The sequence below is a fragment of the Amphiura filiformis genome, chromosome 20, assembly GCF_039555335.1.
Source record: "Amphiura filiformis chromosome 20, Afil_fr2py, whole genome shotgun sequence".
NCBI lineage: Eukaryota > Metazoa > Echinodermata > Ophiuroidea > Amphilepidida > Amphiuridae > Amphiura > Amphiura filiformis.
Genome location: NC_092647.1, coordinates 14,980,130 through 14,994,275, shown reverse-complemented (window position 1 = coordinate 14,994,275; position 14,146 = coordinate 14,980,130). Strand labels below are relative to the sequence as shown.

General features: G+C 37.0%; 2 protein-coding genes across 2 annotated transcripts in view; one reads left to right on the top strand and one right to left on the bottom strand.

Annotated features, from left to right (window-relative positions):
* Positions 1 to 247: 247 nt before the first annotated feature.
* LOC140142140 (craniofacial development protein 2-like) lies at positions 248 to 1,132 on the bottom strand. The gene has a single exon (XM_072164105.1). The coding sequence runs from the start codon at positions 1,130 to 1,132 to the stop codon at positions 248 to 250; it is 885 nt and encodes a 294-aa protein (XP_072020206.1).
* Positions 1,133 to 1,407: 275 nt separating this feature from the next.
* LOC140141806 (intermembrane lipid transfer protein VPS13A-like) overlaps positions 1,408 to 14,146 on the top strand; it is a 172,320-nt gene continuing 159,581 nt past the window's right edge. The window contains exon 1 of the mRNA XM_072163669.1: positions 1,408 to 1,645. Coding sequence (XP_072019770.1) covers positions 1,546 to 1,645 — 100 coding nt within the window. The 5' untranslated portion in view covers positions 1,408 to 1,545. The remainder of the gene's footprint in view (positions 1,646 to 14,146) is intronic.

Here is a 14,146-nt window from a genome sequence, read left to right as displayed (position 1 = left end):
TCATGGCATCCTTTCGTTTTCCTTTTAATTTCTCTACTAAGGAAGTTATATCTTCCTTTCAGACTTGGATCGTTGATCTTCTGCACCTTTACTTTGCTGCGTTCATTTGCAAGTTCAATAACCTCATCGCTGATCCATGGCTTTTCTCGCTTTGATTTCTTGTATCCCAGGACTTTCTTGGAAGTTTCACTGAAAGCTGATTTGACTTCCTCCCACATTGAATCTGTATCCATGTCCTGCTGGTTTATCAGTGGCGCAAATCTTCCACCAATTTCAATCTCATAGTTTGTCTTGATGCCGGGCTTCTGAGTCTAAACACGTCATACTGTTTAGGGTATTTTGGTCTCCTCTTGATCTTAAACTTGAGCCTTACATTTGCCATAACGAGCTGGTGGTCTGATCCGATATCCGCGCTTGGGAAACTTCTAGCATTGGTTACGCAGTTTTTCCACTTGTTATTTATCATTATGTAATCAATCTTGTTGTGAGTTTTCTGGTCCGGGGACTCCCAAGTCCACTGCCGGCTGTCCTTACTCTGTTTGAACTTGGTGTTGCTGGTGAATAAATCGTTCATTGCGCAGAAGTTGAGTAATTTTTCCCCTCGATGATTTGATTCGCCATATCCATGCTTCCCCATTACATTTTCATATTGTGTCCAGTCTGTTCCAACTTTTGCGTTAAGATCACCCATGACTATTTGAATGTCACTTTTGGGGATCTTGTCTATGGTTGTTTGAAGAAGGTCATAGAATTCATCTACCTTTTCCTCAGGATCTGCAGTGTTTGGTGCATAAACTTGCACTACAGTAATGGCTCCTGTTTGCATTTGAAATCTTGCAGTTATAAGCCTTGGTGAGATAGGGTTATATCCCATGAGTGCGTTTTGTGCCTTCTTGTTTAGTATGAGGGCTACTCCGGCACGATGAGTTGTGGCATTCCCAGAGCATAAAATTTTGTATCCTTCTGAGATTAATTCTCCAGAGTCTAACCAGTGGGTTTCGGAGATTCCTAAAATTTGCCAATTAAATTTCTCCATTTGGTTTAGCAATATCTCAAGATTGCCAGATTGGTGTAAAGTTCGAACATTCCATGTTCCTATACCAATCGTTGCTTTTGTAGTTAATAAAGCCATCCTGTTCAGTGGTTTGTCAGCTTCAGCTCCGCTAATCTCTAGCTATTGTAAAAACGTAAAAATAGGTCACGAATTGAAAACACATCAGGCAACTGTTTTGTAACAGTTGGGAGTTTACTCGCTAGCGATGGCAAACGTGCTCGTAGCTGAACAGGCTGCCTTGTAACTTCCTACTGCATAAAATCATTGTCGTTGATTGGCTAGCTGTTGATCGCTGGGTTTGGCGACTGTTTGTTGAACGCAGATTTATCACGGATCACTGATCCCAAGGTCGCGTCTTTGATAAATTGGCAGCAGCCGTGTTGGTGGTGGCTGTTGGTTGTTGTTTCTGTGTGTCATTTGGAATTATTATGGAGTGAAAAAGGTGGAAGATTTAAAACATTTTCGTACGGAAAGGCCAAGTTTAGACCAAAATGGTGTTTGAATCATTGGTCGTAGATTTGCTCAACCGATTTCTCGGTGCCTACGTCGATAATTTAGATCCCAAGCAGCTGAAAATTGGAATTTGGGGAGGTAAGCTTATAAAGTTATAATGATTTTTTCACATTGTTATTGTTTGCATGCTACTTTTGTTTGTCATGTTGTGTACATGTACATTTGCCTGGGACGTACAGGCTCAGTAAACGCCCACGAGCTGAGTTTATTTTTATAATTTTGAAATGTTCAAGAATGCATATAAGAAATAACTCCCCCCCTAAAATTACAAAACATTTCTGTGCATAACTTGACATACATTTGGTTGATTTGAAAAATTTAAAAACCTGTGAATAGAGGAATCTTTTTGCTACCCTCCCAATTTTCTTCTTTTTTGAAAATTATTTTTGTTGTTCAAAAATTATCACATTTTCCAAAAATGATGCTTTCAGAAAAAGTTGCACTTTTCAACATCCTATACATGTAATGTACAAAAACGTTCTCGATATCAACGTGATCAATGTTTTGAATGATTTAATTGTTAGTTTATTTTCTGAAATTTTATGTGTCCAATTACTCAGTCACCCATGCAATCATCTTTCAGTATAAAACAATGATTCATTGACATGAATTTTGACATGAATGGGATTTTCAGCCGGTATTTCAAAATTGGTAAAATCACTATAGGAGTAGAAATAAGGTTTGTTGTGTGATGCTTATTTCTTTCGTTGGCTAGAAGAGATGAAAAATTTATTTGCAAAGTAGACTGAAACAGTTGCAAAGATCTATAGCAACGGCTCTCTTGAATAAAGGCGTACATGAAAAGGAGAAATAGCCAACAGAGATTGGAGGTTGTAAGTCAGCATCCAGCCAATTAACTGCATGCAGCCAATCTCTTGTGGCCACATCATGAGTGTTACACATTTATCCAAGAAAGTCATCATTTTAAATCAAAATGCAAGATGCTTCAACCGACCCAATACAGGTAAATGTTCACCCTTTTGGTCAAATGTATGCGTGGAGAGCTCATTTCTCTTTCCTAGTGATTTACCATTTTTGAAACAACTGCTGTTTAAAAACTTCAAAGAAAATCGCATTTTACGTCAAAATTAAGTTCAACAAATCTTTGTTTTGCACTGAATTATGGTTGTATGGGTGCCTGACGGATCAGAGACAGTAAGGTGAAGGAAAAAACCAAGAATTAAATCAACCTTAACCCTAATATCGAGAACGTTTTGCACATAATGTCGTTAAGTGCAACTTTTTCTGAAAGCATCATTTTTGGAAAATGTGATTATTTTTGACCAAAAATATTGTTTTTGTAAATAAAACAACTTTGGGAGGGTTGCAAAACGATTCCTCTATTCACAGCTTCTTTAATTTTTCAAATCAATAAAATGTATGTCAAGTTATGCAAAGAAATGTTTTGTAATTTTAGGGGGGGAGTTATTTCTTTTGAACCCTGTATATTAATATACTAAAACATCAGCTTTTAATTAAGTACGACAGCAACTTCGTGACCTCTTTTGTTCGACAGAAAATTTATACGGGTTGGTGAACACGGGTTACGTAACACAATGTTGAAATTTTAGCCGGCAAACGCTTTTTATCAAAATAGCTCCAGAAATGGAAGACACGGTCGATATTGCTCCATTCATGTACCCTGACCACAGATAAGACATCAAACATTTGTGTAAAGCAACAAATAACGTGTAAAAGTTGAATTAAATGGAAAAAAAGAAGCTTGAACATGTCCAAAGTAGCTCGGAAAATGAGAAAAATTGCATGTCACGAACACAAAAATGTTCATATCATCAAGCAAGAAAAAGCGCCGGAATCAAAAATGGGTGTCATGTTATAGAATAACTTAAGTTAGCTTGCCTGAAAATTTCGTGAATTTTGGTTGGGGTATATTGTCAGTCGTATATTGAACATGTTGAAATGTTTATCTTTGTGCGTGACTACTGTCACGCCATATATTGTAACGGGCCGATGTTTTTTCTGCAAAGAAACTTTCATTGTCAATTGTCCATTGTTGGTTATTTAACTTGAAAATAATACTCCCAACGCTCAAACAATTTTAAAAGTCAGCATAAAGGTTTGTGTTACATTATTTGGACGGTGTTAATTCATTCCAGAAATAGAATGCACGAAAGTGAGCCACTGATTGGGAATAACATTGCTATTATTGTCACCGAATTAATCATATCTCTGGTATGGCTTAGTGGTAAATACATGTATTTGGAAGTTCGATCTTGGTTCGAACCCATAAGCACCTCTCTTTGATTTTTGATTTGATTTTAACTCATATTTTTAAATCCTAGTTTTCATATTTTTATTAAAGCCATAATATACGATTTCGGGCAAATTTGAAGTTTTTTTATTCCAAAAATTATAACAATATTTATAATATTAGTAATTACATGTAACTGTCAGGAAGGTTTTCACGTTACATTTGAAGCAGAAGTAGCGAGATAAAAATGAAAGAAAACACTTAATATCTTGACCGCTTAACTGTGGTGTTCTATGGGGGATTAGTCTTAATAAGACATCAAAGTTATAGTTGCTCTATCTAGACAACGAACTTGGCTGATTCCAATTAGGTGTAATCCGAGGTGTAAGTTGGACATTGTGTAAAAATTACAAATATGCCAAAATATTAGGTTTGAAATTGTGCATCTCATGATTTGATATGTATGCATAAAAGCTCATAAAATATGTTGCCGATAGGGGAGGGTCTAGTCCAATTAAAAAATCGTGAAAATCTGTGTTGCGTTCCTTTATTTGATAGGCCTATATATATTCTTGAACTTTTAAAAATTACTTAAGTTTGACATGCTTTATTTGATTATTTCATATTGAAAGCTACTGAACTTAAATGCATTTTTTTTAAAAGATATGAACTCGAATGTAGGATTAGGCTTAAACATGAACAAGAAATAAATCATGAAAAAAGTGGGCCTTCAAGCTGACATTCATTAGGCCTATATTATTAAAGACAAAAGGGAGAGGAAAAAAGAAAAGAAAAACGAACTTAAAAATTCCACATAATCGATAAGATAACATGGGAATCGAACTCTCAACCTTCCGCACTGCATACCTTCGCTCTGTCCACTAAGCCATCGCAACTTGTTCGGCTTGTTTGCTATGTTATTTCTCGTTCAACATGTTCAAGGATCTCACTCAACAACAATCTTTTCTAAACTGCTTGTACATCAGTTAAATGAGATGATACTACCTTCTTTGACGACTACAATATTTTGTTACACAATAGAGTATTTTGCATTTATAAAATATATAACAATATACGTTTTTAATTGCTATATTAATCAACATAACATGTATAATAGACAGCGCCGGCTGGCATCCATTTCGTGAATCATCGTGACACTTGCAACGCAAGCGCCACGACACGAGGAATCAAAGAACGCAACTTTTCAACCTACGACTAGGTTGTTCCACCACTCATTTTCGCTGAAATTTTAATACAAGCTGTGATTAATTAATGTTTATCACAACAGAAAAGCATTAGACCGGCGTCTCCTCAAAGCTGTAGATATAACCATTTTAGTGATCGTGACATGCATTTTCTCTCATTTTTTAGGCTCCTTCGCGCACCAAAAGCATTCATTTTTTCCACAATAATTCAACTTTTACACGTTATTCTTTGCCTTATACTCATGTTTCAGATCTTATCTATGGGCTCAATATGGAAATGAAGGGAGAAACGACTCGTGTATTCCATTTTTTTGATGTTTTCTGAAAAACCGTATTTGCCACCTGATTTTCAATATTGCGTTACGTAACAGCAGAGGTCACGCCGGTAAAAATTACCGGAAGTGAGCTAAGTTGCTGTCGTACTGTTATTACACAGCACAGCAGACTGTCTTTCAATCATTTGTTTTTCAATCAATATTTTGAAATAGTTGGGGACTTGTCATTGCTTGTTCAGTTGTTAGTGATCTGATTACAAGTGATCAGTGCATTAATGTTGATCTGCTGAACATAAAGCCGCCCTGTCGACTGAACTTAAGAAGAAGAACATCTCGTAACATCGCGCATCGACATATTCTGTCTGGGTTGGGGTTGCTCGAGAACTCTAGCCAAGAATTTGCTCACCGATAGCTTCACATTCTAGGCTAGAGACCTTTGCATTCAAAATCTAGTCAGGTTCGCTGAAGCGTGACACCGTGTAAAGCAATGGAAGGTCAGAAGTAAATACAGCCGATCACGACAGGGGATTGCATCAAAAATGTTGTTAAAATTACACTTCAGCAAAATTTTAGACTGTCCAGAATACGCAAATCTTGCTCAAAAGATACAGTTGACTCATCGAAATAACTTTCATTCAAATTTCAACATTAACAGAATAAATAACCTCCGGTGTAAAAAATTGAACCGCTGTCCGACCGAAAAACCATAGTAAAGTACTCTAGCATCGAATGCGTAACTATCGTGTGCAAATTCGAAGCTAGAGTTCTCGAGCAAGGTTGAGGCCACGTCACATCCATTCATGCATTGGAGTGAAAACAATTTATATTGCATATTCTTACAGAATGAGTTGAACCTGGCACAATAGTGTGATAGCTTGTGATACACTCCAGAGTTAAAGCCATATTATAACATTTTCAAACAAAATAGATTAGCATTTCTTTGCCATAAAATGTTAGCTTTTACTGTCAGATATCCCCTTTAATTTTTGAGCCGAACAACTACGTCAAAGCAAAGAAAATTGGAATTTACTACCAGCGCACATGTCGCCAATACGTACCACTCCATCGGTCAATTTGTGGTACGACCCTTTGTTGTGTATCACCGTCCCGCACGCCGTGTACGTACTGTGTGTTATGAACATCGTGTATGCGTTCGACTAATAATTCTATCGTAATAAAGCGCTGGTTCTGGCGTTTTATTCAAAATCTCGGATTTTGACAAAACTACAGCACCTAGAGTCTTGATTTTTGCATGGTATATTGGTTTTAAAATAAAGTATACTTTAATCGTGTAAAAAAGGAATTTTAAAAATTCAGTGAGGGCGTCTTCCTCAGCAAATGTTATAATATGGCTTTAAGTGAATGCAAATGTTGTTTTCACTCCAGTGCTATTGTTAGCCGGTTCATGCCCGGATGTCCGACCGACAGAATATATTTAGATAAGAAAAGGCTGACAGCCTCTATAGGGGAGCATGGCCTAGCGGTTAAGGCATTAGACTGTGGATCCAAGGAAGGGTTCGAAATCTGAGGTCCGCCTGAGTGGGCTGGCTCTTTGTGTCCTTGAGCAAGGCACTTCACTCTACTTGAATTGAATAGTGCTTCGGAGGGCACTTTAAGCTGTTGGTCCCGTGTATAAGTATCAAGGCTTATATTAACCAGGCACCCAGTTTTTTTACCCCATGGTTGCCAAGTTTTGGCTCCTGGTGTGTGTGTCCAATATTTTACATTACAAACTATAAGACCAGGAGCCATCTTTGGGATCAGAAGCTCATTCTAGCTCCTGGTCCAGGCATACTTAATATGGCCTGATGGCTACAATGTATACAGGTATTGTTGATAAAAGACCATCTCAAAACAGGTATTAGTGCTTAGCCTTAGATTGATCATCATTACAGACATTTTGCAAAAGATTGAGAAAAGAGTTGAATTTGTTTTTATTACGGTATATATTAAAATGAAAAGAATTTTTTGTAATCACTAGAAACATGATGAGGTAATCTTTCAACTGATTTCCATTATTTTTACAATCTCTACCCCTACAACTAAAAAAAACCCTGCTCATTATGATCAGCAGGGGATGGCAGACATTTCGGGAGTTTCAATTTTGATTATTTCCATCTCAATTTTCAGAATTGACTTTATGAAAATAATGAAAGTTTTGGTCAAATTGAAAAGGTGATGCGGGCAGTTATAAGTGTATCAATGTAAGATGATGCACGATCCGTGTCTCAAGACCCTATACTTTTGGTCCATATGGTGATTAATTAATTACGGTACTTTGTAAACAAAAACACTAAATAATTTTATTTGGACTTTTTTTAAAAGTAGAGTACAACTAAAAAAATGCTGATTGGCTTTACAACAGTATCTTATTTAAAGGTTTCATTCATCATTGTGCTAGATGTTTTATAAAGTAGGTGCACATGTTCTCCCATAGACCATGTGTGAGCCGTATCCCAATTGCACTACCCTGCATCTTCGTCCAGGGTTGTAGCTAGGCCAATTTCTATACCAGGTGGCAAATTATTGCGAAGCGGAGCGCATGGAGCTCTGGGGGTCCAGGGGCCCGCTTAAGGGATCTAGAATGAGCGTTTATTGCGTTTTGACAGTATTATTTGTGGGACATGAGAGCACCTCAGACCTATCGAATTGCATTCTGAATACGAAGCATGTCTTTCTGATGTCAAATAATTTTCATTTTTTTTTTTTTTTTTTATAATACAAATTTTATGACAAATTATAAAAATTTGATATTTTATAAATCTAATGATATATTCTTAAAAGTGTATGTAGCTGGGAGGAAAAGCCGACGGTCAATTGACAATTTTGACCTTTCATATTGAAGATATGGATTTTTTTCCCAAAAAGACCTAATTTTTTGGGTGTTTTTGGAAAAAAAATCTTTATATTCAATACGAAAGGTCCAAATTTTCAATTGATCGTCGGCTTTTCATCCCACCTACATACACTTTAAGTATAAATCATCAGATTGATAAAGTTTACTTCGAGTACTGTTAAATATCATCTATCTATCTATCTATCTTGCGGACGCATCCGAGAAAGAGTTTACAATTCTTTTCCAGGAATCTCTATCAGCCATCAGATTTGGGAGGTCATTAATTTCTTGATTGACGTCCCTTGCCACACAGTCGATGTAGTTGAATGGTCTTCTTCCTCTACATGTTCGTGGAAGCCTCATACAGATGACATCTGAAATTATTTGGTCTTTTGCACGGTAGCAGTGGCCTGCAAATCTGGCTCGCCGTTGAGCAACGATGGAGGACACCTGTGGAACACCATCATAGATCTCTGCTTTGGTTTTATGTTCACGCCAGGATATATCTCGAACCCTCATCAACAGCCGGGTGTAGGTACCATCAAGACGGTCCTGAAGATCTTTCTTCATTGTCCAGGTCTCACTTCCATATAAGAGGATACTCTCTATGCAGGCTCTAAAGAAGGCAAGCTTGGTATTTCTTGATATGTTGGACTGCCAGATGGTGTGCAGTTTGTTGCAAGCTTTCCATGCTTGAGCTTTATGCGAGTCAGAAAGTCTTTCTTGCTGTCGGCAACAAATGAACCAAGATATTTAAAGTCCGACACCTCCTTGAGTTGTGTGCCATCCCGAGAAAGGATTGGAGTTGGGTTCTTATCTCCATTAATACACATATATTCTGTCTTCTTGGAATTGAGAAAGAGGCCAACTTTGGCGGAAGCATCTTCTAAAGATGACAGAAGATCTTGGGCATCTTGTGATAACGTAGCTGTTAAAGCGATGTCGTCTCGCGTAGTCAAGATCGGTTAAATACTTGTTCTTCTCTCTGCTCGTCTTATTGGGCATGATGTCAATCCCTTTGGACTTGTCAGTGTCTATCGACTGTCTGAGGAGATAGTCTACCACTATCACAAAGAGGTAAGGGGCCAAGGTGTCGCCCTGCAGGATTCCAGCAGTAGAGAGAAACTCTTCAGTTGGTCCATCACCTGTTTGTACAAAACTTGAAGGATTATCATACATTATTGCAATAGCATTCACAATCTCCTGAGGGATCCCATAATTACGAAGAATATGCAGCATGGCCTTCCGGTTAACACTGTCGAAAGCTTTTGAGAAGTCAACAAACACAATATATGCCTGCTTCTTTGAGATTTTAAGCTCTTCTATTATCCTTCTAAGGGCTAGAATCTGTGGTGTGGTTGATCTACCCTTGCGAAAACCATTTTGGTTACGTCTGAGAATAGGATCTAGATGAGGAGAAATCCTGTTGAGCAGCATAGTGTTATACAGCTTGGCAGCAAGTGCTGACAGTGTGATACCTCTATAATTTGATGGTTGTGAAAGATCCCCTTTCTTCGGGAGAGGTATAATTGTGGATCTTGACAAGGCTTTTGGCTTATTTCCCTTCATGGTTTCATTACAGAAATATCATAAAATGTGTATTAAATTGCGAATTTCAAAAAATTATTTGATATCAGAATGGCATTCTTCGTATTCAAAATGCAATTCGATATGTCTGATGTGTTCTAATGTCCCAAAAAAATACTGTCCAAACATTCATACCCCAGCCCTTAAGGGGTATCACCCGCCTAAAAATTTTTTTTGCTCTTCTTATGATGAAAAAATCATTTCTTAAACAATTTAAACAAAATATTAGACTCTACAACCCTGTCTTCGTCTATACTTTTTACTCACAACTTTAAATATTTAAAATCTTAGAACATCAATTTTGGTATCAAAGTACATATTATGAAGTTGTTTACTCAGTTCATGACACTTGGCCAATTTGGCACATGTATGTATATTAATATTATTATACATCCCTTGGTGTCACGCTAGCTTTAACCAGAAAAGATGTAAGGAAGAGGAGGGTGAACAGAATTATATTGAGATAATCCTATTCATAGACCTATTAGTTAGACAACCACTTGAGGTAGCCTTTGATGTGATGTGTGAGACTTCAATGGTTGATCGATTTGGACTCCACAATTGTGTCCACAATTGGGAATATTTCCAAATTCCAATGTTTCTGAAATATAGATAATGTGTTAAAAATTATGAAAGGTGTAAAAGGTCACAGAAACACTGAAGTGTTAGCCAGGGTTATACAGGGGTGTGAGAGACCAGATATTTATCTGTTTTCAGATATTTTTTTTTCAACTTCCAGATATTTTTCTACACTTGTTGCACATGTATGTACAAAAGTATACATATGGTGTAAATAATTTCAGATTTTTTACGCTGAAAACAGATATTTTTTCAAAGACACACTCTCAGGCCTGGTTATAGCTAGCCCAAGTTGAGTGCCGGGTAATTTTACTATCCAATTAGAGCGCTGGCCTGGGGCACAATCTTTTTAGTGAACGTGAGTTATCTTGGAATAAGCTCTGGGGGTATTACCCCCCCTAATTTTTTTTATTTTTTTGCTCTTCTTATAATGAAAAAATCATTTACCGGTACTAAAAAAAATGAAAATGAAATTTTTTTTGTGCCGGGCGAACAGCACCAGTCCCGGGCAGACAGCACCAGCCTCCCACCATAGCTATAACTCTGGTGTTAGCTGAGTTAGACCAGAAGTGAATGCTTGGTGGAACTGGTCGACGTAGTGCTAGGAGTAATGTGCAGAACTTTACATTGTAGCTCTAGTGACAATGAACAAGTTTGAGAAGTTTTAAAAACAAAATTTTAGATGACTCTTTTTAAATGGAACTTGAATTTAATTTGAACTTAAATGGTATATTGAGATTTAATTTGATTTTGATATTGGCTTGCTTTGGGTGCCCTCTGGTTCATGTATAATTATACTTTTGTGAACGTGCATGGTATAGATCAGGGGGTCCGCAAATAGCGGCGCGCATGGATTCCAGAGTGGCGCACGGCGCCTTTTAGATTTGAAAAGAAAAAAAAAATCAAATCAAATCAAACCCTTTGATCAAACTTCATCAATCAGGAGTATCTCAACATTAAACAATGCGGTTCCCATGTTATCCTTGTAAAGACAGTCTAAAATAGTACAAAATGTTGCACCTCAAATTAAAAAAAAAATCGATAGCCTCAGAGGGGGGATACTCCCTCTGACACCCCAGTGACCCCACGATGGTGCTAAACCACCGCGATGGCTTCTCGCAGCCACTGTAATTTGCAGTTTTCTTTTATTTCATGTGGCACTTCAACAAATCTATTTGAGGAAGCCTGGTATCTATAGATGAACCTGGATTGATCATGTTTGCAATACATCATCAGCTACATGTATATTCAGCTTGCATTGTCCAACATTGCATCGTCCTTGATGTCCGGCTTTGTTGAGCTACATCTGCCATTTGTCAAGAGAGGAAATAATTAATGTCTTGCTAAATTTCCTGGATTTTATCTTGTGTTGATAATGTAGTGTCGTCTGCTAATTTGCTGACAATAGGATCTATCCTTGATTTATAACTTACTGTAAAAGTGGAAATTTTCGCGAGGTTTTTATTTTCGCGAATTTCGCGAGTGGACATAAAATCGCGAAAATAAAAACTCGCGCAAATAACCTTTTGCATTAGGTTTCTATTGTATCAATATCAAAACCGCTAAATTTAATTCTCGCGCAATTGATAAAATCTTCAAAATCGCGAAAATATTGACTTTTACAGTATCCACCATGAGGTGATTCATGCACTGTGGACCACAATGCCTCATCCCAATGGCATAGTTCAATAACCTCAATTTTAAAACAATAGTAGTGCAAAAGTGTTTGTACCTAAATTTTCAAATGTCATTCAATGAATGTGCAAATGTATTGGGGTTTTAAGAACTGTGCCTTGATAGATGAGCATGTTGCGGATCCTATGGTTGGTCCAGTATATGAGCACTAATTTAATAAATTACCAGTGCAGTTGCATTTAAATTTCCTTATTTTGTCCAGTGCAGTAACATGCAGATTTTGGTTTTTTTTTGCTGATTCAGGCTTCAGCCAGACAGTCATATCAGGAGAGTTTGGATTTGATTCTTTACATCGTGTCACTTATTTAAGGGGTCTTTGAATATAGAGAATACATTTATTATAAATCAACATAATCAGGCTGCAGTACCCCTTTCCAAGTTTACATGTGCAGGGGTCGAAATACAAAATAAGATTTACATGCACAACTGATTTTTTCCTAAATATTTGGCTCATTTTCACAAAATTATCATGCACAAGCAAAATTTCTACATGCACAGAGTCAAAGTTACATGCATCTGTACATGTATGCATGTGGTATTTTGAACACTTTTTACATGCCCTTTTTTACATCAGTTCAAGAGCCACCTGTCATTGCATTATTACCACAAAATTCCCTTACTCATCAATTGCTCATTGGGAGTGGTGGGTGGGAAAAATGTAAATTGAATGAGAAAATCATTTTAAACTATCTGAACTATATGAAGTCACATCAAACTTAAAATTACATCTCTGCTGCTATTCTCATTGCCAAAAACAAGTATTGATTATTGAATCTCATTGTCCAAATGAATGTGATTTTCCTCTGATTGTATCAACAAATTGTTAAATGATTGAATGGAAGGAGGAACACAGTGAATGGATTTGGGGTTTTAATTATGTCAATATTTAAGGTCATTTATGGTGATTTTGCTGGATCACCTCATCCCCGGTGGGGTCACTCAAGTTGAGTTACTGACCGCATGATCATGGCCACGATTGTCCACGAAATTGGCAAATTAGGGGTAATAATTGTCCTCAAAATGGATAAAAAGGGGTTGCGAATTCGGTAGACTATGACTCATTCAATGTTATTGTGTAAGTACTAAGTAGGGATGTTGTAACATAATGACCAAGAAAAATTCTTTGTTTTACTTTTATGATTCTGTGACACCCTTTAATGTTGTTCCATTTAAAAATGTTATGGAAGTAAAATGTGCGAAAGTGTGTTTGAAGCCATATCCTAGAAATGTGAAAATGGGGGCAAGTTTGCAAAAGTGTCCTTGGAATTGTAAAAATAAGGGCATTTTAAAGTAATATTTTGTCACTGTTTTGGAGTTTTAAAAAAGGGGGTAAAATTTCATGAAATGTCCTTGTAATTAACTGCGAAAGGGGGTATTTTAAACTTTTGGTAACGGTCATGTGTGTCACCCTCCGCAGGGGAGTGATCCCACCGGGACCTCATGTGATCAGGAGAAAAAGGATATTATAAAGTTTATGAATATGATGAAAGTGACATGCCCACATGGCATGCCTACATAGTGTACACATTTATTACAGGCCTGATATCCTGTTTAATATTATTTGGTTGTGAAATCAGGCATGATTATGGAGATTGGCCCATTTTACTTATATACCTGGCTACAAGGGGCATGATATTGGTTGCATGTAGTCTTTGACAAAGACTAACCTGACAGTGCATTTTTTTTAGTAAAATGGAAACTGAACTAGAAGTACATGTAAAGAGAATATCGGTACACAACACTGTATAAATCATATTGAAAATATCATTTGATTCATGGCCAATTTTGAGATCAAAACAAGGGGCTTTATAATACATGTACATGTAGCAAGGTGATAGTAATTTCCTGGTTTCATTAAGGGCTGGGGTATGAACGTCTGGACAGTATTTATTTTGCGACATTAGAGCACATCAGACATATCGAATTGCATTCTGAATACGAAGAATGTCATTCTGATATCAAATAATTTCAGGATGTAGATAACATGTGCATGCAGCTCCATATCAATGTGAAGATGTTTGCAAACATTGGTGAGAAATGCACCCTACTTGGAGGGGTAAACATGATCTCAAAAAAGGCTTTTTATAAACACATGTGTAGGCCCAAGAGTTTCTATTTTGCAACCCTGATATGCCCAGAAATTTGTGTGTGTGTGGGGGGGTGGGGGCAAGATTTTACAGTAATTTCTTT